We start from the raw sequence: 22,108 nt of genomic DNA on the forward strand, positions 1-22,108 counted from the left end.
CGCGGGCACGGCGCCCCCGCCGCGCCGGCCGAGCGATGCGTTCTGCAGCTCAGCTGAGCGAGCCTGTGCCGGGCCGCGGAGCGAGGGGTGAGTGAGGGGTGAGCGAGGGGAGAGGGACCGGGAATGGGATGGGGATGGGATGGGAATGGGAATGAGGATAGGGATGGGGATGGGAATGGGAACGGCGCCTCCAGCCTGCGTGAGGGTCGGCCATATGTTGAGCGGGCCCCGTTTGTCCTCATCCCTCCGTCTGAGCCCGTGCGCGGCGCCTCAGTGTGAGGGGTAATGGGGTCCCCTCAGCCCTGAGGGATCGGGGGTCCCGATCTCCCCAGAATCCTGAGGGCTCGGGCTGGAATACGGGTACTGAGCTCCCTTCTCTCAGAAATGCTCTGAGGGTGCTGAGCTCCCTCTCCCAGCCCTGAGATGTTGGGCCGTGCTGGGGGTCCTGAACCTCCCCCCCAGATTCCACCTCCTTTCCCCTCCTTCTTGTCCCAAAACATCCCCTATATCACCACATTTTTCCTAATATGTCAAACAGTGCCAATATTTAACTCTCGTAAATGTGAACTGGCTGTTTTACCCAGTAAGCACCTCACTGGGAATCTCTCGTTTTCCGTATTTTTCAAAAAACCCAGAGAGTTCTATCCCATTATTAAATTTTGGCCAAAGAAATCGGCATGTTCTAAAGGGCACAAAGAATGGCGGGAAACCGAATTAGCCAGAATTATTTTAGGGAGGGGGGAAAAAAGCATTATGAGATCTCTCACAAAAACATGAGTCCTGTGTTGGGATGGGAAATAAGAAACCTTTAAAAATTGCAGGGACTAATGGATAGAAAAGCCCCTTCCTTTAGGGCTTTTGTGGCAAAAGGGGCTGGCATATGTTGTTTGAGGCTTTCATGTGGTTTTAACACTGATTTTTTAGTCTGTGCTAATTTTTGGGAGGCATTTCCATTTTAGGTTGGGCTTAAGATGTCCTAGATCCGCCCTCCTTCATTCAGTAAAGATTAACACGTCATGTTATGCATTTTATCCAAAATAGAACTGGGCAAAAGCCTTGTCAGAACTCCTGAGTTCAGGTTTTTCTAGGAAAACCCTTGGAAGTACAGAAGCTTGCCCCCCAGTTCAGTGGTGGTTTGGGGTTGGTCTTCCACTTCTCTTGTGCCTGTGATTTCAAACACACACATATCCTAAACGTTCTCTAGAGGAAAAAAAACAAACAAACCAACCAAAAAACCCCAAACACCACAGTTATTTTAAATACAACTAAATTGCCGAATTGTGTTTGTTCTAAGCTTTTTGTTTTTTGTTTTTTCTTTTTTGAATTTTAGGATTCCCCAGCATGTCTTCACTAACAGAGAAGGACAGACCAATTGTTCAGCTCTTACTCAAGGCTGGCACCTGCCCACGATGCATTTTGAGGTTCTGCTGTGTGGGATCACAGACCCTTTACAGACATCCAGACAAGGTTTGGCCTTTGTATTCCTGCTTGGAAAGTGGGAGCGCATGAATGCCATGTCCTTTCCACTCCACTGGAGTGCTCCAAACATTTTTGCCTCATAATTCCTTCTCCCTCCTCACCAGCACATCCTTCTTAAGTTTGAAGTTTGGAGGTTCTTGCTCTGTGTATTTAATTTTACCCCCAACCTGTATCTGGTCTTATTTTCTTTTTATACCGTACTAAGCAGCTCTCTTCCTGGGCTAATGGAGCTGGAGAAATTAAATTATCTAAATGACCAGAAGGCACTAAATGTCTATTTTCATAGAGTAACAATGAGGCAAAAATAAATGTGTTTCTGCAAGTCAGGTCTGGAAAATGTTTTCCTTCTTGGATGGTAAATAAGTCCGTTGAGCAACAGTTTCTCTGGAAATTTCTATTTTGAGACAAATGCAGCTTGGAGCTGTTTAACTGTGCCTTCGAGGTGTCTTTGGGAATAAATTCCAAGCTGTTAATTATGTAAACTCAGGCTCAACCGGAATGCTCAGCACTGCTTTATGGAATTGTGTTTGTGGAAGAGATACAAACAACAGCACAATTCCTGTGTTTGTGTTAGGATTTGATGAAGGATTTACAAGACTTCTTGAAAAAGACTCGAGGAGAAGAAGACACAGTTTGTTTGGACGTGGCTGACCCCCCTTGCAAGAGGATCAGACTCGAAGCCGCCGCCGAAGGTCCTGAGGATCCGAACCCCAACGGAGCCCTCCCGCAGATTCCTGCGGTGACCGACGGGAACGCTGCGGTGGAGAGCTCTGCTGGGAGGGTTTGCAACGTGTGCTTGGGAATTCTTCAGGAGTTCTGCGAACCTGACTTCGTTAAAAAGGTAAATCCCTGTTCTAAGTCTTTTGGGGTGCTTTTTCTGGAGCTTGTTGGGGGCCCACAGTGTAGAGCTGGTGATTAAAACCCCAGGCAATTTTTCTTTTTTTTTTTTTTTTTCTTTTTTTTTTTTAAAGGTATGTTTTCTCTTTCTTTTGAGAGGAAGAAACCAGAAGACAAATCAAAACATTTACCTATTTTGAGTATTTGAAGTGTAGGTGGGTAGCACCATCCCACTCCACCCTGCTCCTGGGCAGTATTTGCACACCTGTGTTGGCACCAGATTTTGCCCAGGCTTTGTCACAGTGTCACTTCTTTAAAAAAAAAAAAACACACCAGCAGTGCAAGTGCAATGGAATGACTGCAGGGAGCACACTTCCCTAAGAAAAGGATTAACTCATTCATGGTTACGTGAATTTAGGGGGTAACTTGAGGTTCCAAGGAAAACCTCAGTGTAAATAGTGACCTGTCTTCACTTTTTTTATGTGACAGGAAAACGAGGAGGCATCAGCTGCTGTTCTCTTAACTCCATGTTTCTAATACAGCATGAACCTGTCTTTATGAAGGAGTAATATTTAGAGAGCCACAGAGGAAGAAGGTGTTTTGGTGATACAACAGATTGTGGGTGTGATAGAGAAAATGAGAGTTAGGAGAAACATCAATCTCTGAGCACTCAGACTACTCATGTGACAAACTGAAATATCGGCCAGAAAACCCTCACTTGCATTTGAGATGTTTAACAGGGTTTTAATAGGAAAGAATTTGCTTTAGTAGCATGAATGTGTCTAAAAATGGGTCTAAACAGAGAGCAGAGTGTATGGTTTGTGTTGTTGCAGTGCATTCTGTGTCTTTTTTGTTTTTACGTTTCTTTTTTGTTTCATTTATGTTTCTTTTTTTGTGGGCAGAATATGTATCTGTACAGAAACACTTGTTTCAGAGTTCCTCTCCTCAGTAGCAATGGGAGATCTGGCAGCCCTTGTTAGGTCACTGCAAAACCGAGTTATTTTATATATAAAAATGCTGATTTCCCCTTGAAAGCCCAGAATTCCTCTCTAACATTCCCTGGAATCACTGACATTTTGGAGGACTTCTCCACGTGTGTTGGCATCTCGCTGTCAGCTCTCACTGGCCCACTTTAAAGTGGTAGATGAGTGTTTGGAATCCTGCTTTATTTCCAGTGACAAACACGATTTTTCACGAGGAATTAATGCTGTTTGTTCCTGTCTTATCCCAGGATCTTAGACATTTTTATTGTCCTAGGATTAATTTATCACTGCCACAGAGGAAGGTGCTTGGAGTCAGCTATTCTTGTCTTTTGGTCGCTGTGGTGGAGATTGTTGGACAAAGATTTCAATATACAATTGGTCTTGGCTTTAAAATAGTGAATTTGGGTTATTTCATAGCCATAAGGATGCAGTTGATTAGTAATTTTTCTTCTTAACAGAACAAAAAAGCTTATATTTCACTGAGTGATTAGTGATTACTCTGGTTTGGATGTTCAGCATCTCAGTGTGTGTTAACATGAATTAACAGGGACTGAGTAAAGAATATCAACTCAGTGCCATTGCTGTGGTTTAATATTAAACTCCTCCTCTTCCAGGTGTGCCAAAAAGTGAATTCTGCTGACTACCAGTTCACTAGTTTTGTGTTTTCTGTGTCACTCCCTCCTCAGCTCTCTGTTAGGGAGGTAAGTAAATTAAATAACTTCAACTCATATTAAACGAAGTAACTTAGAACTGTACTAGCTGGAGGTAGTTTGATTTTTAATTGTTGCTGTTTAAAAAAAAAAACCAAAACCACGTGCTGGAAGTGAAATGTGCTCTCCCCTTCCTTGTGGGTGAGTTTTATTTTAATTAACAAAGGGTCTGAGTCACTTTGGTTTCCAGTTAGCCCAGGAGTTACTTTGCAGCTGAAATCCTGCAAGGAGTTCGTTCAAACCCTCAGTGTGTTGTTCCCTTTGGATGCCAGCCCTGCTTTGTGGATCTTCCAGAGGTGGAACTGCACAGCTGATGCCTTTCCAGAAAGAAATGGTAATTGGTAGTGCAGAATACACATGGAGGAATTTCAGGATGAACTTGAAGTGTTCAGCGTTTTAAATGATGGAAAAACACACATTTTAGTAATCACCCGGCTTGGGCATTGTTGGAAGTCTAGATCTGTAAATCTGAAGCTGTAAAACTACTGATTTTTTTGTCAATTTGGATCAAATTGTTGACATTTCATTCATTTAATTACAGTGGGCAGTGATAATATGGAAGAGTGTATACCCTGGTAATTTTTTTTAATTGAGGGATAATACTAGGCATAATATAGCTTAATAAATAAAGCACCAATTCTTGCTTAGTTGTGAGATGTTTTACAACGTTCCCCTGCCTTCTGCTATGAAATGATGCAAAAATAGTGTTCTAAAGGATAACATGTAAATTTTTATGATAGATGCTGTGGCAAGATGTGACAGAAACTTCAGGAGACATGGCAGAAAGAAATGTAGATGGTCTTGGATTTATATATAAACCTGTGGTGAGGTGTCTTCTGATCCCACACAGTTTGATTGTTAAATAACCTACTACACTTTTAGGGGTGATTTGTGCCGGGAGTTCTGGCATCTTGGGCAAATGCCAGTGTGACAGCAATCATATATTCTACTCCTAAGTCTTCCTGAACATCAGATTCTCTCCTCCTCATCTTCAGCTGAGCATAATTGGTGCATCTGGCCCGTGGTGTTTGCCAGGAAGCCTCGGTAGAGGGTGGTGTTGCACTGCAGTTCGGGTGAGGGATGTTCTCCCACCGTCCTTGTGCTCAAGCAAACCTTCACTCCTACAGAGGCCAGGACAGCCAAGGGAATAAAAGTTGTGCTGTGGGGCCAGGAATGAAGAGATGGAGTGAAATGAGTGAGTGGGAAGCTCCCAAACCACATCTGTTCCCTTTGGAAGCAGTTTGGGTTCGGCTGGGAGATGGTTTGCATTGGGAAGTTCCTGCTGTCCCTTCCATTCCATCCCTTCGGTCTTGCCAAGGGCTAATCCAGCTTTTTGTGTGCTCCCACTGCAGGGGTGGGAGAGGGTGATGGTGGAGGAAGAATTTTAAAAATCGTGGGGGTTTATTTACCACCTGTCTGTTTATCACTTAAAAATAATTGGTAAAAAAAAAAATTGGTAAAAACAGTCCCTGTTCTACAGTTACAGAAAAGCAGCAATGTAATATGTCCAAATGCCTGAAAATATCAAAATCAAGTATCAAAATATCTCTAAGTGCTCTGTGTTGAAAAGAGGTCTTATGTTAAATCCTGTTTTTAATTCTTGGAACTGCTCTGTGCAAGAACATGTGGAATCTTATCCTAAAAGGGCATCCAAAGACAACCTCCCTCCCACTGCCCTTTGTGACACAGAGATTTTCTCCAACACCTTCTTAACAAAACAAAAAAATCAGAAACTCCCTTTTAATATTACCTCCAGCTCATTTAGTGATGAGAGTTGTCATCCTGCCAAGTATGAAATGTACTGGAGGAGCTGGAGAGGAGCAGGGCATAAAATTTCCATTTGCCCAGTATTTGTGTCTGGGATGCACAGAAGCCTCTTTCCACAGGCAGGATGTTTGACTGGAATAAATCAGAAATGCAGGAGTCCCAGGTTTGTGTCAGACAGCTCTGTTAGAATATGAAGTGAGTGGTGCCCTTCAGAAGGGTGACTGAGCTCTGTGTGCTGCCTCAGTCCTGATCCATCAGCCCGGTGCTGGCTCCAAGGACGTGGATGCAAATAACATCTGCAGCCATCGCTCCCCGTAGGACTGGCTGTGCCTCAGCCTGGAATTCCCCATCTCCAAGCTCTTTCCTAATAAAGTGGAACAGTGCCGGGGCTGGGATTGCACGTGGATATCTCAGCTGTTGCCACCCTGATCCCTCAGCCAGCAGCACAAGGATATCCTGCAGCTTGGAATCAACACAGTGCCCGAGCTCCTGCATTTCTGGGATGCATTTGCTGCTCAGCATTGCCCTGCAGGCTCGAGCTCTGTAATGAGCATTTGGCATTTTCAAACCACTCCACAAACATCAAGTAATTAGGAAGTAGAGGGATCTGATCCCCTGCTTCACCTGCAGCTGGGACACAGAGGAGGGGTTTTGGAATTTGGGATCTTCTGGCCCCTGTGCTCGAAGTACCCTCATCTATTGTTTCCTCTTAATTGAAAAGGGAAACGAATTCCTTTAATTCTCTTTCAACTTTAAAGTTAAGAGGAGATGAAATTTGAGCCGTGGTCTCATTTCAGCAGAGCTGCTCCCGTGCAGGAGTTTTGGCTGTGTTGTAGCTGTACCCCTGGAAAACAAGGAAAAGGAGTGGGATGAGCCACCCCACTGAGCACCAAACCTGCTCTAAGTCAAGGCGTGGCAGAGCTTTTTAAACTGCCCATTTCCAGGCCCTGCTCTGGGGTCCTCAAATTCTCCAGTTCTGGAGTTACCTTCAAGGAATTTCGACGGGAAGCTATTTTTGTTTGTGATTTTATCTGGGTTTTTATGCAAACAAGACGACAATGCACGGCAAGTGAATCAGCCTTAACTCACCCTGTCTGCAGCTGCTGGGTGATGAATCACTGCACTGGAGCAAACACAGTTCCCTCAGTGCAACTGGATCTGTGGGTTTGTGTGCCACAGATCTAACAGAGTTCACGTCCTTTCCTCTTTTTTTAGGCTTCTCTTTTTAGGGTTCCTTCGTCCTTTTAGATGTAGCAAAGGAAGGATAAGAGACTTTTTTTTTTGATTGAGCTCCTGTATCAGCGTGTAAAAGAGATCCATGGTGTGGTTCCTTCCGTTGTTGGTGCTTCACTGTAGGAAGTTTTGAGGGGAGTTTTTCTCTTTTTATTAATTGCTTTCTTATTAATTGTTAGTGAGCTGGAGTGTTTGTACTGAAAGCTCCCTCTGATTTCTGGAATTATTCCTCCAGTCCCTCAGCTTTCCCATGTTCAGCCTGTCTCCTAAACTCAGGGGAGTGCTTTAAATAAGGGGGCAACTCTCTGGGAAAGGCTTTGTGATTCCTGTAAGACCAATTATGTCTTTTATTTCATGGTTTTTATAATGGATGATAACTGAATTGGAGGTTTATTAATTTATATATCAATCAGTTTTCACATACCATTCACTTAGATAAATTTTTTTGCATTTTCTCTGCATGATAGATAACTAATTACTTAAGCTGTCACTCTTTTTCAAGATATAATGTTTTTCTAGATATAAATTTTTATACTTATATCTAGATATAAATCATTTAGATTTCCACCTATATATAAATATATAATACATAAATATTTGGTTTATTATTATATTTTATTATATATAATATTTTATGTATCTATATTGTGTGATTTGTTATTTATATAGATGTACATTTATATATATGTAGATAGAAATAAATATATATAAATCTAGCTATAAATAGAATAAATGTTTTCTAGATACAATGTTTTTCTACATATAAAGCAAATTCCAAAGTGTTTAATGAAGCCTGATCTTTGGTGTTTCTTAAAGCCAGGAAGGATTTGAGGTGATGAGCAAAGGGATGTCTTACAACTAAAACAAACCCCTATTCCATCTTTCCACTTCTGAAGCAAAAGCTACATTAAATTCTCAATACTTCCCTTTTGCCCTGAGTTTTTAAAACAGTTTTCCTCCTCAGATTGTTGGGAGTTCTGAGCCTTCATTTCACTGGCTTTTCTTTGTTTTCTCCCTTCTCCCTGGGCATGGCTGTGACTCCAGAGAGCTGCTTGGCTGGGGGTGAAGCAGGAGATGAGGTGAGTGATGAAGTTCAGAATTGGGAGGTGCTGTCATTTTATTCATTTTTTAAAATTATTAATTCATTTTTTATTGTCCTTCCTCTTGCTGGCTGACAAGAACTCTTTCTACAGACACCATTTCTGTGTATAAATGATGAGCAACTAAGAAGTGTTTTATTTAAATTCCTCTTGAAATGTTCTCTGTCACGTATCTACCTTGGACAGACCCCTGTGCAAGTTATTATTTCTTTGTGATTCAGGAATCTGGGCCTTTCCTTGGCAAAGGATGACGTTGTCCAGCTGAAGGAAGCTTATAAGTGGATTATCCACCCCCAGTTGGCAGAAGAGTTGGGTGTTCCTGCTGATGGAAAGGTCTTGTAGAAATAAAAAACCCTACTTTTTTCTCTGTTATTTTTTTTTAATGTATGTGTGTGTGTGTATATATATTTATACACTTATACGTATGAGGGGAATAAAAATATATCCTTTTTCCTTATTAACAGAGAATGAAGTTGCATTGCTCTTATAATGACTGTAGGGAGAAAAAGGGGGGGAAATTCTTTTAACCAGAGATCTCCAAGTCAGTCCTGAGGGAACACCTGCAAGACCCCCGAGTAGAAATGTTTTTTCAAACTGTTTTCAACTTGCAGATTCTGACTAATATCCTTAAAATGTTTCTGACTGAACACCAGGCTGAGATCTGCCTGACAAATTCAGAAGCACCTTCATCCTGAATGTAAAATTTCTGCAAATGGGGCTGAAATTCCTGCTGAGGGGACAAGGCAGGCTGCAGGTTTTATTTGTCACTGGCCACAGCACTGGATTCTCAATATCCTTAGACTTTGTGTTGATTTGTCTGCTTGCATAATAATTACAGATTACCTTTTCCCAGGAGTGCTGATTGAAAGCATCCCTTTTGTCTCAGTGAATCAAAAAAAAATCCCCCCCTTCCTCTGAAGATGATCCAAGAAGAAACAAACTTCTCACCTCCCAACTTAAGGAAAGCTCCCCAACACTTGGGCCCTGAGCCACTCCAGACATCCCCGTGCCATAAAAGTTGCTTTTCCAGGGCTCTTTATCTGCGAGGCCCTTGAATATTCGTGCAATCTTTTCAAGAGCCCCCTCGAGGCGCTCTGGGGTCTGAATAACAGAGCTAATGAGTGTTGTTTGCCCAAGGCCAAGGAGGGAATTGGGGGTAGAGCTGAGATTACACCGGAGTTCCTGGGCCAGCTGTCAATCCACGCTGCCCCAAGGCCAGCCAGGCATTGCACGGGAGGCCCCTGACAAAGTTTTTACGGCGGTGACCTCAGGGTTTTTATCTTTATTCCAGGCTCTCCCAGGGGGTGTGTGGGGTTTGGTGACCGTAATAGGCTTGGAGCACAGGCTGTCCCTGAGTCAGCCCCGCTGTGAGGGTGTGCAGGTCACTCCTGGCTGGGAAGGGCTCTCAGACAATCTTCGGTGACTTCACAAATGCAAATGCTGTTGTGGGAAATAGCAGTCTGGAAGTCTTTAGATGGAGAATAAATGGGTCATTATCTCTTTTGTCTCTCTCTCTCTTTACAGTTTTCCTTTTTTTTTTTTTTTTGTGCTTGAGAATATCCTCCCTGTTTGTTAAAAAAACCCACAATTACCGCCTTCTCCTTCTTTATTTTCTTTGTTTTGTTGTGTTTTTTTAATTTAGAGTTTGTTTGAAGTCAGCGTGGTCTTTGCTCACCCAGAAACCGACGAGGAGTGCCGTTTCCTGTAAGTTTGATATAAATAACAAAAGATCTTTATCTAAACATTGTGCAACATCGTTGGTTTGGATTTGTTGCAGATGCAGGTGTTTATAAACTAGGTCGGGAGCCTGCATCCAAAGTTCCTCGTGCCCACAGAAAGTTGCAGAGCTTGAAGTTCCATCATCTCTGGTTGATTCAGTGCTCTGGTGCCAATAAACAAAATCACCCAGATATTTGGTTGGAACTGGAAGAGGAACGCTCAGACAAGTTGTCCAGTTTTCAGCCCTTTTCAAAGTCATTTAAAAAAAAAAATTCACATTCAATTCTCTTGTAGGAGATAGAGGTGGGAGGGAAGGCTTGGAAATGTGTTAATCCAACTTAGCTGGTTGATGAAAACAAACAGAAGATTTTGGCCTGGCCCTGCAGGGCATCTGCTGTACACAAAGAAGCAAAATATTTCTGTGAACTGAGCTGCCATTTAATCTGATTTCTCAAAATCTGTAGTATACTGTGGATAACTCGGTTCAACTCTTCCTGTTTGCTGATGCTTCCTGGAAAAGTTCAGTTTAACTCAGTTAACTAGCCCCTGCTGCAGTTTAAACCTGAGCACACAAAGAGGTTTGGCAGAGATGTCTCTGTTGAACAGCGAATTAATTTCTTGACACCTGAGATTCCTTTTGCAGCCTCTACATCTTCTACTGTAGGCCCAAACTACAGTGCTAAATAATGGCACCTGCAACCCTGGAAATACTGAAGCGTTTCTGGATCCTGCACCCTTTGGTTCTTATTTATTTAGTTTTACTCCACCAGTTCTTGTTTTCTGCAGTGCTGTTCCTTCCTCTGAAACCTCTCCACTCCTATTTCCAGCTCGTCCTTCCGTGGAGCACTTTAAGGTGCTGGTGTTAGTGGGACAGCTGGAGAGGTGAAAGCTGTAAGGAAGCTCCATTCCACATTCCAATTACTCGGGTTTCTTCCCCGTGACCCGACAATATCCCTTTATTTGCCTTCTCTTTGTAGGATACTTAAACGGCAATTAAGGTTTGAGACACTTTTCCTGAAGTAACAGCACATTAATTTAATTACAGAGCCATTTCTGAAGTGTCAAAGGCATCCTGTAACTGTGAGAGGCTGGCTCTGGGCATGATCTGAGGCGTAAATATGGGAAATTTGGCAATTGTCACGGGAGTAGTGACACTCATGGGTTTTGTGTCAGCAAAGCAGGACTTTGTCTCAACCTGGAGGACACTTTTGGATGAGATTTCAAAGTATGGCACCTGCAGCTTCCCGTGTCTCAAGCTGTTCCTACCCAGCTGTGTGTAGGGTAGGTGGGCTGGAACGACCCTTGGTTGCTCATGGAACATTGAACTGGCTCTTGTGAGTTCACATTTGGAGATCCTGGAATTTTGGAAGAGGGCATTCGTGTTGCAGACTGGCCTGGGAAGCCACTTGTACAGAAACAGCAAGAGCTGCTTCCTCAGAGTCCAAAATACTTACAGAGGTGCTAAATAAATAAATAAATTGGGTTGTAGGTTAGAAAACATCTCTGGCTGCATACATAGAAATCCAGAAATCCTCCTGCCTGCATACATAGAAATCCTTTAATAGGAACAGCAACTTCCTCTGCAGTACCAAGAAAAGTGTTTCACTGACCTGGCTTTCACTTTCGTGAAACAACCGAGAGTTTCCTTTTGAAGGGGCCAAACACAAATGGTGTTGAACACCTGGGGTTACTTTTTTGGTGCAGGGCAGTCGCTTTGTTGCAGGACAGTGAATTTGGTGCAGGGCAGTGAATTTGGTGCAGGGCAGTGAATTTTCCCATCCAGAAGGGGCAATTTGAATCTGTGGTTTGTGTGTGGAAGAGCAGCAAGCACAGATTTCAAGATCTCTGCAAATCTTGCACAGAACTAAAAGATTTATCATGCACTTCATTGAGAAAGATTGGAAAGGACTGAAAGCTAAACTTGGTGTGTGCTTTTCCACATGTTTGTGTTGGTCAGAGCAGAGGAGACTTGCACCCTCTTATCCAGGAATTCTGTCTGGATCAAGCAATGCACATCTTGCTCCATTTGTGGGTTAGGATTAAGGGAATTTTAAACTCCTGGAAGTGAGACCCCTGGATATTGGTACAAACCCCATTTCCATGCTGTGTTTGTTAACCTATCTGTTTATTTCTTTGCCTTAAAGAGCAGCAGCTAATTTTCATTTCTGTATTCAGAGCCACAGCCTGTCCAGACTGTTTCAAACCAGCAAAGAACAAACAGGTAAGATCTCACCTTCTCTGTAGTTCTTGTCTGACATCCAGAATTTCACAGCAGTGGCTACAATGAAGAACTTCCCTGGGTATTCAGTCAGTGTTTAATGTCTGGTTTCCCTTCATCAGAAATCTCTCTGGTTTTCAAACTGTCTGAAAATAAGGTTGTCTCCTTTATTCACATTTCTCACCTTAGGAAAACTGAGAGTTTGCTGCTTTTCTTCAGGTTATGTGTCTTCCAGGCCGTAATTTTAGGAATGGTCTCCATAAATACCTCCCTTTAAGAGCTAGGAATTTGATTGTCATGCATTAAAAGTAGCATAAAAGATGATCCTGCAGCTCTCTGTGGGTGAAACAGTTCAGATAAGGCACATTGTGAAGATGAGACTCTGCAGCCAAAAGGGAAAAATACATGAACAGGCTGCAGTTTCCACGTCCTCTGATGTGACTGAAAGCCATGAAATGGGCAGGATGGTTTTATCCCTCTGCCTCTGGAAGAGGGGGACGGAAAAAAAGGGACCTTGCCACTTGTTGGCACACACACACAATCACTGATGGAAAAGAGAAGGTGAGGGATAAAACAGCAGCTGGAGAGAAGCCGGTGTAAGTAGGGCAGTTGATGTGATCAGAGGGAGAACGAGTGACTTCCATCAGAAGCCACTGCAAGGCCTTTTATTCTTCCTGGAGAAGAGTCTACCAACGTTTGGCAGAGGCAGGAACTAAGCCAGGAATTCTGCTGACTCTACTCCACCTGAGCAATAAATGCAAGTTCTTTTTTTTTGGAAGGGCTGTATTGTTATAACTCACCGCTCGCTGCATTGCTTCCCTTGGAAAAAGGGGGAAATCCCCCAGCAGGAGCCAAACCAGCAGGGCCTGCCTGTTCAAACCACCCAGGCAACAAAATGGAGGGGAATCTAAAGCAAAACTGAAGAGCCATCAGAAGTTTGTCCTCACAAAGAAGCTGTGCTTGAAGCTTCGAGGGCTTTGTTAGCTGGAGAAGTGGGGTAAGAACCGGGTTCTGAGGGAACGTTTCTGTGCCATCTGCTCTAGAGGGTTATTTGAACCTGCTGCTGCTTTAAGGATTCCCCAGTTCATCTGTTCCACGAGGAAGAGAAGTGCTATTATCTCTAATTTATGCTCAGAAGGACAAAGAGCAGCGTTCCTGAAGGCACCCAGGAACTCTGTGTTAGAGCAGAGGTGTGAAGCGTCCCAAACAATGCCCCAATATTTTTGATTTCTTTTCCCAAATCCCCAATCCAGTTTGCAGAAAAGACACCATTAAACTGGAAATGCAGCAGCCAGGAGACTGGGAGGAGAGGCTGAGGAACCTGGACTTCTTCAGGTGGAAGGTTCTTCTCTTGGTGAGGAGAAAGCTTTTGGGAGGACCCAAATCAACTTTGGAGTTTCAGTACCGGACACTTCCTCACCAGGCTTATTTCCAGAACTGGCTGCCTGCTGTCACTGAGATAAAAGCTGAGGCTTAACACTTGAAAAAGAAGGTGATTGAGGTTTCTGGTAATGGATTTAGGATTCTGTTTTTAAACCAGTTTGCAAATTTGGATCTGGGCTCCCAAGTGAAAAAACCCAACGCTTGTGTACATGTTAGTGCTTTTTCCACTCCCTTTAGGCATATCCTTTCTCTGCTTTTCTTAGCTCTTGACTCATTTTTTTATTTCACTGTGCAGTCTGTTTTCACCAGAATGGCAGTTATGAAAGCCTTAGAGAAGATAAAAGAAGAGGATTTTCTCAAGTAAGTCTATACTGAAACCAGTTCTTAGTACTGTGCTTCTGTATAGAATTAGGATGGGGAGGAAAATGCTCAGTGGGTAAGCAGTGGTAGGGTGTCTATAAAAGAACTTTTGGTTGTTTATATTCTGATGGTTCACTGGTTAAAATGATCTCTTAATTCAGGATTGTTTTGAACCTTAGAGTTTGGAAGGTAAGCAAGACACAGTGAGGTGCCATCATGTTTTTGGTATTACTGCTATTTTTTTTACTCTTTTTTTTTTTTTTTTTTTTTTTTTTTTTTTTTTTTTTTTTTTTTTTTTTTTTTTTTTTTTTTTTTTTTTTTTTTTTTTTTTTTTTTTTTTTTTTTTTTAATCCAGGCATTTTCCGTGTCCCCCAAGTTCACCAAAGAACCTGTGTGATGCTCTGGACATTCAGTGCAACAACGGGGCAGTTTTTGTGGCTGGTAAGGGGATGGATTTATTTGTGTCATCCCGAGCAGAACTTTCGAGCACTGCCACGAGAGCCAGAGATTCTTCTGTTTGTTAATTCCTATAATTAAGTGTAAGGAGCAAAGAAACCAACCCAGCTCTATCCAAGAGTGGGTGGGTTTGGCAGGGGAAGGGAATGACAGATCCCCCCTTTATCACCTGCCTGCAGGAGCATCTGCCCTTCTCCCGGGCCTGTGTATAAACAACTTATTTAAGCATGTGCAAGCAGATTAAAAAAAAACCCTGACCTGTAATTTAAGTCTAACCTACTGTGTTTAAAAGGATGATAAATATCCTGAATGCAGGAAAATGGCAAATGAAAAAAACGCACAAGTGAGTGGCAGGGTGGTTGATGTTCTACACATACCCCTTTTTTACTTTTAATTACTGATTAAACAAGATGTACCTTTTCGGGAATTCAAGAATTCACTTCTTTTTTTCCTTTTCCAAACACACTGTTTTGTTTTAGGTTGCTTTGTTGGATGGTTTTATCAGAGTCCATCTGTATGAGGAGCAAGAGGGTTTGCTTTCTGCACGTCTTTTAATATTGGCTTTGTGATTTACAGTTTCTATCTTGCTCCAACAACAACAAAAAAAAACAGGAAGGATTTTTTGGTTTTTTTTCAATTTTCAAAGAAATAAATCCAAAGTGGGATTTATTGAGCACAGAGCAGTTATTTTGTTATTAAATGAGGCAGGATCTTAATTAGTAAGCACAGTTTCAGAGTTAGCATTGCCCTCTTGACCTTCCCTTCGGTGTTTAGTGATCACTTCCCACCCCAACCTGGTTTTTTTTTTTTTTAAGGATTCAGGAGCTGTCAAACCGAGAAACACCTTCTGTGTTTTTTTTTTTAAACCTCCTCTTGTTCAGATCAAGAGTTAAACTTCTTATCTCATTCTCCTTTTTTCCATTTTCTGGAAGGAGAATTGAGCAGTGAGAAGCTGCCTGTGCTGGGTGAGTCACCTCCTTTCGTTCCTTGCCCCAGTGAAACCCTTACTCAGTTTCCCCATTTGTTGGTGTGGCTTTTTCTGCTGGGCAAAATGCAGGAAGGAAACATTGTTCAAGAGAGGAAAATATGATACAGTTCCCCCCTCCCTCCCCCCCAGAAAAAATAAACTTGAGGTGTCAGAGGCACAGGGTAAAGCCCAGAGCTGCTCTGAGCTCTTTGTCAGGGTGTCACGTGAACGATGTCCTTGCTTTTGGGGATATTTTCACTTCCTACCAAACCTGTCCGTAAAAAAAAAAGCTCCTGTTGGCCATCCAGGCTTGTTCTTTGGTTGTAGCAGCCCTTGTGTCCTGGAGGTGCCATGAGATCAGTCCAAGGATGATTTCATCTCTTTACCTTCCTGACATTCCTCATAGTTTATCCTGGAGATTTTCTGCTCCTCACATGGTTTTCCTTGGGAGCCAAAGCACTTCAGTTTGGATTTCTCTCCTTAAGCCACTTCAGACAGTGGCAGGACTTGGCTTGGAACCCGAACTGCTCCACACAGGAGGGTTATCCCTGGAGGTGGGATCCTGGATACTGGAATTCTCCTGGATGCATCCAGCAGCGTTCCGTAAGAGCTGCTGGAATGCTCTTCCACAAAACAAGTTTGAGCCGGTGAAGTCATTTCCACAAAGCTCCACTGAAAGTTGAAGGTGTTAAAAGCTTTTGTCCCTTGGTTTAGAGGGATTACAGCTAACACAGCTCTTTTTTTTTTTTTTTTTTACAGGAAGGTACAACAAATATTCCAGGAATTTACCTCAGACCCCCTGGATTATTGATGGGGAGAGGAAGCTGGAATCTTCAGTGGAAGAGCTGATTTCGGAGCATCTCATGGCTGAATTCAAAGCAGACAGTGAGTATTTAGGAGATCTCTTACCAGACCTATTTTTCATCACTACTAGAACATTTTTTAGAGGATTTTTCTTAGTACCTACCCACTTAATCCAAGGGTGTGAGGGGAAAAAAGCTGTTATTTCTTTATCCCTCTCTTATCCTTCCAAGTCAAAGCTTGTAAACTCTTTTTTAGCTGTGATCTGTGAGTAATTAGCCCTTTTTATCCTGCTAAAGTAGCTCTGCAGTTCATCTGATGATGCAAATGTGTTGGGTTTCATGCACAGTAGGGTTTTTTGCCCAACCAACCTTCTGATGGGTCGGTGATTCATAAAATGACTTGTAGCAAGGAGGGTTTTTTTTTTTGCCACCAGCATTTTGTAACATCTGCCTGGCTTTCAACCCCTTCGTGTCTCTTCCCTTGATTCATTTCTTCAGATGAAATAATCACTGCCCGTTGCTTGTGGAATTAAAAACACAGAAAGCCCAAGGAAAAATGGCATTAAATATTAGTTTGGGGAACACCTTGCTGCTTCCCTCTCCTCCCCTCTCCTCCCAGTGGATGTGTTACTCTGCTTGGAGTATCTCACTCAGGCCAAGGGACTGGGAGTGCTCATCAAGAAACTTGTGAATATCCCAGATTTGTTCCTGGAGTGTTTGTGCCAACAGGTTTAGGAAAGACATGCTTTCACCTTTTAAAGCTGCAGAGGGTATTAAAAATGGAGAATAAAAATCTTGCCTGCCTTGTTTAAATCTGTTACAGGCTTTAATTTTTCTTCCTCTGGAAGAGAAGATGTGGATGTGAGGACACTAGGAAATGGTAAGGCTTGGAAGATCCCTCGTGAAACACAGAAATTAAGTGGTTGTGAAAGCTGCTCTAATAGATCTTGCTGAATGCTAAGGCAGGCTTTGAAATTTTATCTCAGAAACATTTTAGTGATATTTATATATTTATATTTATATATTTATTCCCAAAGACCAAACACCTTCTCAGTGGCCTTGGCTGCATGGAAAGGCAGAGCTGGTTAGGAGTATTTAATTTTATTCTGTCCCTGCTTTTAAGCCGTTTGTGTCAGACTCATTCCTGTCTTGTTTGCTGTTGGATCCTTTTTATTCCCTCGCTGTCCCTGTGGGGAGTGGAGGAGCCTGATTTTCTTTTTCAGCTCGGGTGCTTTGGAAAGGTCAGCTGCTTTCCAGTACTCTGGAGCTGCTGCAGCCAAAGGAGGAGGGCAAGAAAAAGTAAAAAGGAGTAATTCCATGTTTCAGTTGCCGTCTGATTGCTGTGGCTCTTGGCATTGCTTGTGCTGGGGATTGTCCCTGGCCCCGAGCACGGAGAGAACAACTCTGGCAACAGATGTTGAGCTGAGGGAGCAGGGATTTAACATCCTCTCGCACCTGGGCATTGCTGTAGGTGACAGAAAATAAGCTAATTAACTTTTTTCTTATTTTATTTTTTAATTAGCACAGACTTGTACAAGATGTCTTCTGGGAAGTCCTAATTTGCACTCACTGCCGATACTGGGCTTTAGCGGCCAAAAGAAAAAAAAAAAGTCCCTCGTTTCTTCTCCTTCCATCTGATGCCACATCCCTAAACCCTCAAGTCCTGTCCCTGTTTGTCTAACAGCAGCCAGGCTTCACACCTCCCAGCCTTCCTGTGTAAATTCCTGTGTTCATTTCCAACAGTCATGTTTTTATGTTTTGTGGCTGTGCCCGCTGCCAGGAAGGCCCTTTGCAATCGAGCTGGTGAATCCTCGTCGGATCCACTTCACCGCCGAGGAAATGAAGAGGCTTCAGCAGGTAAATCATTTGCACCTCACAGAGCTCGGGAAGCACTCGCTGCCTCTCCAACCCAGCAGTCCTAACTGGTTCCTTTTAAAATATCACAGGCAATTAATAACTCTTCAGACAAAATCCAGGTTCGAGATTTACAGCTTGTCACCAGGTCAGTATTTCCCGGTGCTGCCAAGGGATTTCAAAGCGACACTTTGGGACTTGGGCAAGTGTTTCTTGCTCACAGCCTGGGATAATTATGCTCGTGTTAAGTGAGTAATTAATTTCTCTTGTTTAGAGAGGCAATTGGTCGTATGAAGGAAGGTGAAGAGGAGAAGACAAAGACCTACAGTGCCTTAATATGGACAGACAGAGCAATCCAGAGGGAAGATATCGCGCTCCTGGATGATATCAAGGTATCAGGAGCTCTTGTTGCTGATTTAAATAGGACCTGTCCTGGTGCCTTAGGGAAGAATTAAATACTCTTAAATACTGTAATATCTCTTCCTTTATGTTGTTTTTTTTTTTTTTTGTCAGGGTTTCTCTTGTAGGGACTTCCATACCCCCCTTCCTTCCCTCACCACAGTCATCCAAGCAGGACAGCTGGCTGGCTGTTGGCCAGGCCAACAAATCCTTGTGTGATGTTCACCTTCCAGGAGACCAAATAATCAAAATTAGTGGATGGGAGAGGAGGAAACTCTGTGAGGGGCAAGTGATTTACCTGCACCCCTTCCTTTACCTTGCACAGTGTTTTGTGTAAGCAGAAGTGGCAGAGCTTTTGTTCTGCTCTACAGCCGCTCTCAACAATTCCAAGTTGGAAGTGCCTGTGACAGAGAGTGCTGAGAGGCCTTAGGAAGGCTCAGCACGCTGTGGAATGAGAACTTTCTCCAGTTGTTGGGCTGATGGAGAATTGGGTTCATTTTCTGTTGTGCTGCACCGTTTCCTACAGGTCTTCCCCAGGCACTCAAAGCAAGTGCTCACAGCTCAGGGAGACAACTGTTGGCTTTTCCTGGAGCCTCCCTCAATCCTGAAAAGTTGCCTTTCAAACTGCTGCATCTCCTCTGGGAAAGGGAGTGGGGAATAAACTTTTGAAAAGATTGTTCTGAGATCTAATCTCATATCAGGTTTTTTTCCCCTAACTTTTATTTCTTGGGGGTTGGCTGTAGTTTAGACAAAGCATTTTGTGGGTGGGATTTTTTTTTTTTTCCTGATTTGCCCTGAGGCTCTCAGTGAGCTGCTAAATCCTGGAGTCATTCCAGCAAAGGGCTATGGAGATTTCAAGGTTATTCCTCTGTATTTGTGATTCCATTAGTTGGTGTTCACACGAGGCCTCGGAGATGGCTGTCCTTTCTCCTTTGATAAACTTGATAAAAAATGAGTCTTGTCTCAAGATTACTCAAGACAAAAAGATATGATTGGTTCACAATACTCGTGACTCCTACAATCTGTTCAGTGTGTTACGTTTCCTTCCTCTCTATTTCACTCTCTTTCGTGACAGGAGTTAAAACTGGACCAGAAGACACCGCTCCGTGTTCTCCACCGGCGGCCTCTGGCCGTGCGCTGCCGGGTCATCCACACCATGAGCTCCGAGTACATCGACGAGCACCATTTCCGCCTGCACCTCAAGACTCAAGCAGGGACGTATCCTTGCCTGCCCTGGCACCAAACAGCTCCTGACTGGAGTCGCTGAGATCATGGGAAGTTTCCTACTCTGATCCCTGTGGTGTTTTGAGATCCCTGCTGCCCAGCAGTTGTGTATAACTGCAGGATTTGCTTTTATTATGCCACGATTCCACACCGAGGTTTTCATTCCAAAATGGCGCCTCTGTTCCCCTTCCAAAATAGCGCCTCTGTTTCCACTCCAAAATGGTGCCTCTGATCCCATCCCCAAATGGTGCCTGTTTCATTCCAAAATGGCGTCTCTGTTCCCATCCCAAAATGGCGCCCCTGCTCCCATTCCAAAATGGCGCCTGTTTCATTCCAAAATGGCGCCTCTGTTCCCATCCCAAAATGGTTCCTGTTTTCCATTCCAAAATGGCGCCTCTGTTCCTATCCCAAAATGGCACCTGTTTCATTCCAAAATGGCGCCTCTGTTCCCATTCCAAAATGGCACCCGTGTGTTTGGAGTTTTGTGCTGGCCACTCCCAGGGTCGCAGAATATTCCGGGTTGGAATCCAGGACCATCGAGTCCAGCACCCTGATAGTTTGAGTGTACGTGACAGCTATAAAAATATCCTGGTTAAAAATACACTTTCTTAATTTAACTGATAACTCATCACCTTAGAAAAAAACAGCTTTTCTGCACTATTTAATGCTCTCCCATGCAGACTGGGGGTTGCTGCTACACAAGTCAAGAGTTTTGCCGTAAAGTCACCCCTCACTTTGGAATCAAACAGAAGATAAAGGTCAGTGGTGCAGTTTTTGGCACTCGAGTCAGAAGCCAGGAATTAGGAGCTCTTTTAAAGATGAGTATGGGCTTAACAGGATGTTAACTAAAAATTAGCTTAAGAGTTAAAAAAAACCCACCTTTTTTTTCCCACCCCTTTTGCTTTCTTTGCTGTAAAATCCACCCCTCCTTAGCCAGTGTTTCCAGCTACATTAAAGAATTTGTGCACGGGGACTTCGGAAGGACAAAGCCCAATATTGGGTCCCTCCTGAACAGAACTGCTGACATTCTGGAGCTGGACGTGGAAGTAAGTTGTTTGCTATTTACCCTTCCTGGAAATGACTAAGGTGGTGGCGTCTGTGAGATGCTTTCCGTGGAATTGCCCCAAGCGTAGCACAGTTCATAGAAAAATGAATATAAATGCAGGAATGGTGGTTTGTCCCACACTGATGTCAGGGAGGGGCAGGAGGACACATCACGAATTTATAACACTACTTATCAGCTTATCTAACCATCCTTGCTCAGAGTTAGCGACAGGTGATGGTTTTCTACTCGAGCCTTGTCTGCACCACCCCGTACCTGAGTATTTGTGTGCCATCAACCAACATGTTGTTTGTGTTCGCACCGTGCCGGCCCCGCCGCAGGACGGGGAGAAGCTGGAGCCATTTCACACTCCTAACAAACACTTCTGGCAATGCAGCCCAACATCCAGGGATGCTGCAAAAGGAGTTGTGACTCTTTGGGTGCGTGTAAAATATCAACTCTGGTGATTCTGCCTCTCTTTTCCCTCCCTTTTCCTAGTCTGTCGACGTCGACTGGCCCCCGACCCTGGATAACTGAGTTCCCAAGCTGGGATGAGGAAGCAGCAGCTCCTGACCAAACACTGTGCAGTGTTACAGCCCGGGTGCAAAGGGTTTTCATGGAGCACTTGGATCATGTTGATCTGCCAAAGGATACCCTGACTTTCAGTTCTACTTTAAACACTCTGGACCAGGTAGTGTTGGTTCAGTCTCTGGCCTTACAATAATTTCTTTCTGTGCATAAAAGGATTTTGGGAAGCCAGGGCGTTCCTGATAAATTATAGTTCAAGGTAACCCTCCCTCAAGCCAGATTTCTTTTAAAACTCTTTTTATATTGGATGCTACAGCTTTCCTTGTCTGGGGGCAGGTAGCACTGAGTTACCTGAAATCCCAACTCTTTCTGAGCACTGTTCCTGCAGGAAATCCCAAAAGCCAGGGGATAGTGCTGGAGCAAGTCTCCCTGCTGGCTACTTTTTGGTCAGGGTTAGTTTTAGGGATGGGCAAATTTGTCTCACAAAGGGCAAAAGCATTTTTCAGAGGAAACCTTTGCACTTAAAACCAAGTTTTTCTCACTTAAAAACATCGGCGGCGCTTCCTAGAAACAACAGTTGGGGCCTCCTGAGCTCTCCAGCCTGGCCACAGTCCTCTCCAGGAGCAGGAATTCCCCAGTGAGTCACCACATATAAAAAGATTGGGAACTCCTGGCAGTGGTGCATGACGGGGATCTGAAGAAAAACAGGAATACCAAGAATCAAAAAAAGGGCAGGCGGACACAAAACCTACCTGGGGATGTCGGAATCCAGAGACGGGGATAAAAAGCTTTGATTTAGCAGCATAATACAATTTTTCTAACACCTCACCTTGGATGGGTGCCTGGAAGACCTAAACTTGCCTGGGATAGGGAAGATCTGAGGGTTTTAATTTGCTTATTTTAAATGCTTCCTACTAAGCACCACCTACATCTTTAGGAAGAGTCACTTCTATACCTGCATCGTGTTAATCCATGAGGGGAGATGCTTCCCTGAGGTGCAGAAGAGAGTTAAACTATCAGCATGAAATTAAGGTTTGGAATTTAAG

At 43.5% G+C, this 22,108-nt stretch overlaps 1 protein-coding gene across 2 annotated transcripts; it reads left to right on the forward strand.

Moving 5' to 3' along the window:
• The first annotated feature begins 20 nt into the window (after positions 1 to 20).
• On the forward strand, positions 21 to 21,804 carry PUS10 (pseudouridine synthase 10). 2 transcript variants are annotated; one of them, XM_027904242.1, is made up of 18 exons: positions 21 to 87; positions 1,331 to 1,467; positions 2,054 to 2,320; positions 3,914 to 4,000; positions 8,054 to 8,088; positions 8,331 to 8,442; positions 9,752 to 9,813; positions 12,004 to 12,049; positions 13,725 to 13,789; positions 14,145 to 14,230; positions 15,972 to 16,097; positions 16,839 to 16,895; positions 17,796 to 17,872; positions 17,962 to 18,017; positions 18,144 to 18,261; positions 19,344 to 19,486; positions 20,439 to 20,538; positions 21,033 to 21,804. In XM_027904242.1, exons 1-18 carry the CDS (start codon positions 36 to 38, stop codon positions 21,069 to 21,071), a joined length of 1,665 nt encoding a protein of 554 aa, XP_027760043.1. In that variant the 5' UTR covers positions 21 to 35; the 3' UTR covers positions 21,072 to 21,804. The 2 variants fall into 2 exon arrangements, with proteins under 2 accessions (XP_027760043.1, XP_027760044.1); XM_027904243.1 differs by lacking the exons at positions 21 to 87; positions 1,331 to 1,467 and adding an exon at positions 2,806 to 2,934 and having other exon boundaries at positions 2,224 to 2,320.
• The last annotated feature ends 304 nt before the right edge of the window (positions 21,805 to 22,108 follow it).

Source organism: Empidonax traillii, unplaced genomic scaffold (genome assembly GCF_003031625.1).
Source record: "Empidonax traillii isolate 1590-97213 ecotype Southwest subspecies unplaced genomic scaffold, ASM303162v1 scaffold1023:size207325, whole genome shotgun sequence".
NCBI lineage: Eukaryota > Metazoa > Chordata > Aves > Passeriformes > Tyrannidae > Empidonax > Empidonax traillii.